We start from the raw sequence: 1,674 nt of genomic DNA, 5'->3' as shown, positions 1-1,674 counted from the left end.
TAATTTTCTTTTCTTATTGTATTTATTTACTATGCTATATATATATATATATATATATAAACTCATATATATATATAAACCCATGTTTGCGAAAATTGCAACACCATGAAGGACTTTCGCGAGTGTGCTGAAATTTTCAGGAAATGCAAAGTAGAGCATAATATGCAAATGATTACAATTTCAGACCCGTAGCGCATGCGTATGCTGAGCAGCGCCCTCTGAACGGCGGATGGATCCGAATAAATAGACGGCTGTAGCGAGGCGTGTATGGTTATCGGTGGTTATCTGCTAGTGGTAAACGTTAGCTCAGACGTTACTTATGCCTCTTCAACGAAAGAGAGCGAGATTTCAACAACATTTCAGAGAGAAAAATTTTTTTTTTCTTCTTTTTCTTCAGTCAATTGAGTTAGCCCTAGAGTGAAGAGAAGCTACCCTCCCTGAAATGCGCTATTCTTATTTCCACAGTAGCAGATGGGCCTTGGACTTTGTGGAGTTCTTATCGTAGAAAAATGATACCTTACTTCGGAGATTTTCTATTTGAATGTCTATAGAATTGATTTTGAACCTTGGCTATCAACAGAAAAACTACATTAAAATAAAAATATTGGAGATATGTGCATGAATCAAAGATTTAAAAAAAAAAAACCAATCGTTTACCTTTCCTAATTTAAATGGAATGCTAAAATAGACAGAGATAAGAAAGAAAATTCAAAAAAATAAATTTTTATTTATTTCAACAGTCCAAATAATTTTACAGTAACATAGAAATACACTATTTTTTTAAAAGAAATAAATGACTAACAGTAATAAACCCATTGATGGACATTTACAGTAATTAATATAAGCTACATATTTAATACAAACCAATACATTTATACAAAACCAATTTCACATGTACTTGTGAGTTTTTAAAGTTATAATTCATAATATGAGAGAATACATTGTTCTACAGTAATATTGCTGAATAAAAATAAACATTCACTTATGCTCATTTCATTTGACTAATATTTTTCAATGAATAACAATAACAATGCATAAAATTAATATTATGGAACCTGCATAAATATAATTAAGACATAATATAGAACACTTTGTTGATATGAACTATACATTTTTAACCTTTCAATTCCTCCCAATTTATAGCTCAGCTTGTTTCAGCTTTTTGTCATCCATCTCAGAAAAGAATTTTCATTCTGAAATTTGTAAACAAGCACGTTTAAACTTTCATGCTTATGATAGCTCACACGCTTGATATTTTACATCTTTGCTACCAATGTAAAAAAGAAATGAGGATTTTCTTTGTTACAGTATAAGAGAAATATAGTGTTGACAAACACTGAAATTTACACTTTTATAAGTATAAAATCATACTGTATATGAATCTAATGAAGTGTTTATAAATCAAAGATTTGGCAGGATGTTGTAAATAACTTGATTTTAAAAAGATCAGCAGCGTATATATATATGATTTGATTAATTGAAATTACATACATTTGCTGACTTGTGTGCTCAATATAGGCTTATAAGTCATTGTCAAGTAGAAAATACAGATAGAACAATTCAGAGAAAGACATCACAAAGAATACATCCAGGGTTACGGCGGGAATCGAGCCCGCTACCTCCACGCTTAACAGAGCGTTTGGACCGGCGATACCGCTCGGCCAGGGAGGCCCC

General features: G+C 31.4%; 1 protein-coding gene across 1 annotated transcript in view; it reads right to left on the bottom strand.

Moving 5' to 3' along the window:
* Positions 1-707: 707 nt before the first annotated feature.
* Positions 708-1,674, bottom strand: part of LOC107438321 (ribonuclease Oy) — a 25,610-nt gene continuing 24,643 nt past the window's right edge. The window contains exon 11 of the mRNA XM_043045462.2: positions 708-1,193. Coding sequence (XP_042901396.1) covers positions 1,175-1,193 — 19 coding nt within the window. The 3' untranslated portion in view covers positions 708-1,174. The remainder of the gene's footprint in view (positions 1,194-1,674) is intronic.

Source organism: Parasteatoda tepidariorum, chromosome 1, assembly GCF_043381705.1.
Source record: "Parasteatoda tepidariorum isolate YZ-2023 chromosome 1, CAS_Ptep_4.0, whole genome shotgun sequence".
In the NCBI taxonomy this organism is placed as follows: Eukaryota; Metazoa; Arthropoda; class Arachnida; order Araneae; family Theridiidae; genus Parasteatoda; species Parasteatoda tepidariorum.
The sequence above is the reverse complement of the archived record's forward strand: the minus strand, read 5'-3'. Positions and strand labels throughout refer to the sequence as shown.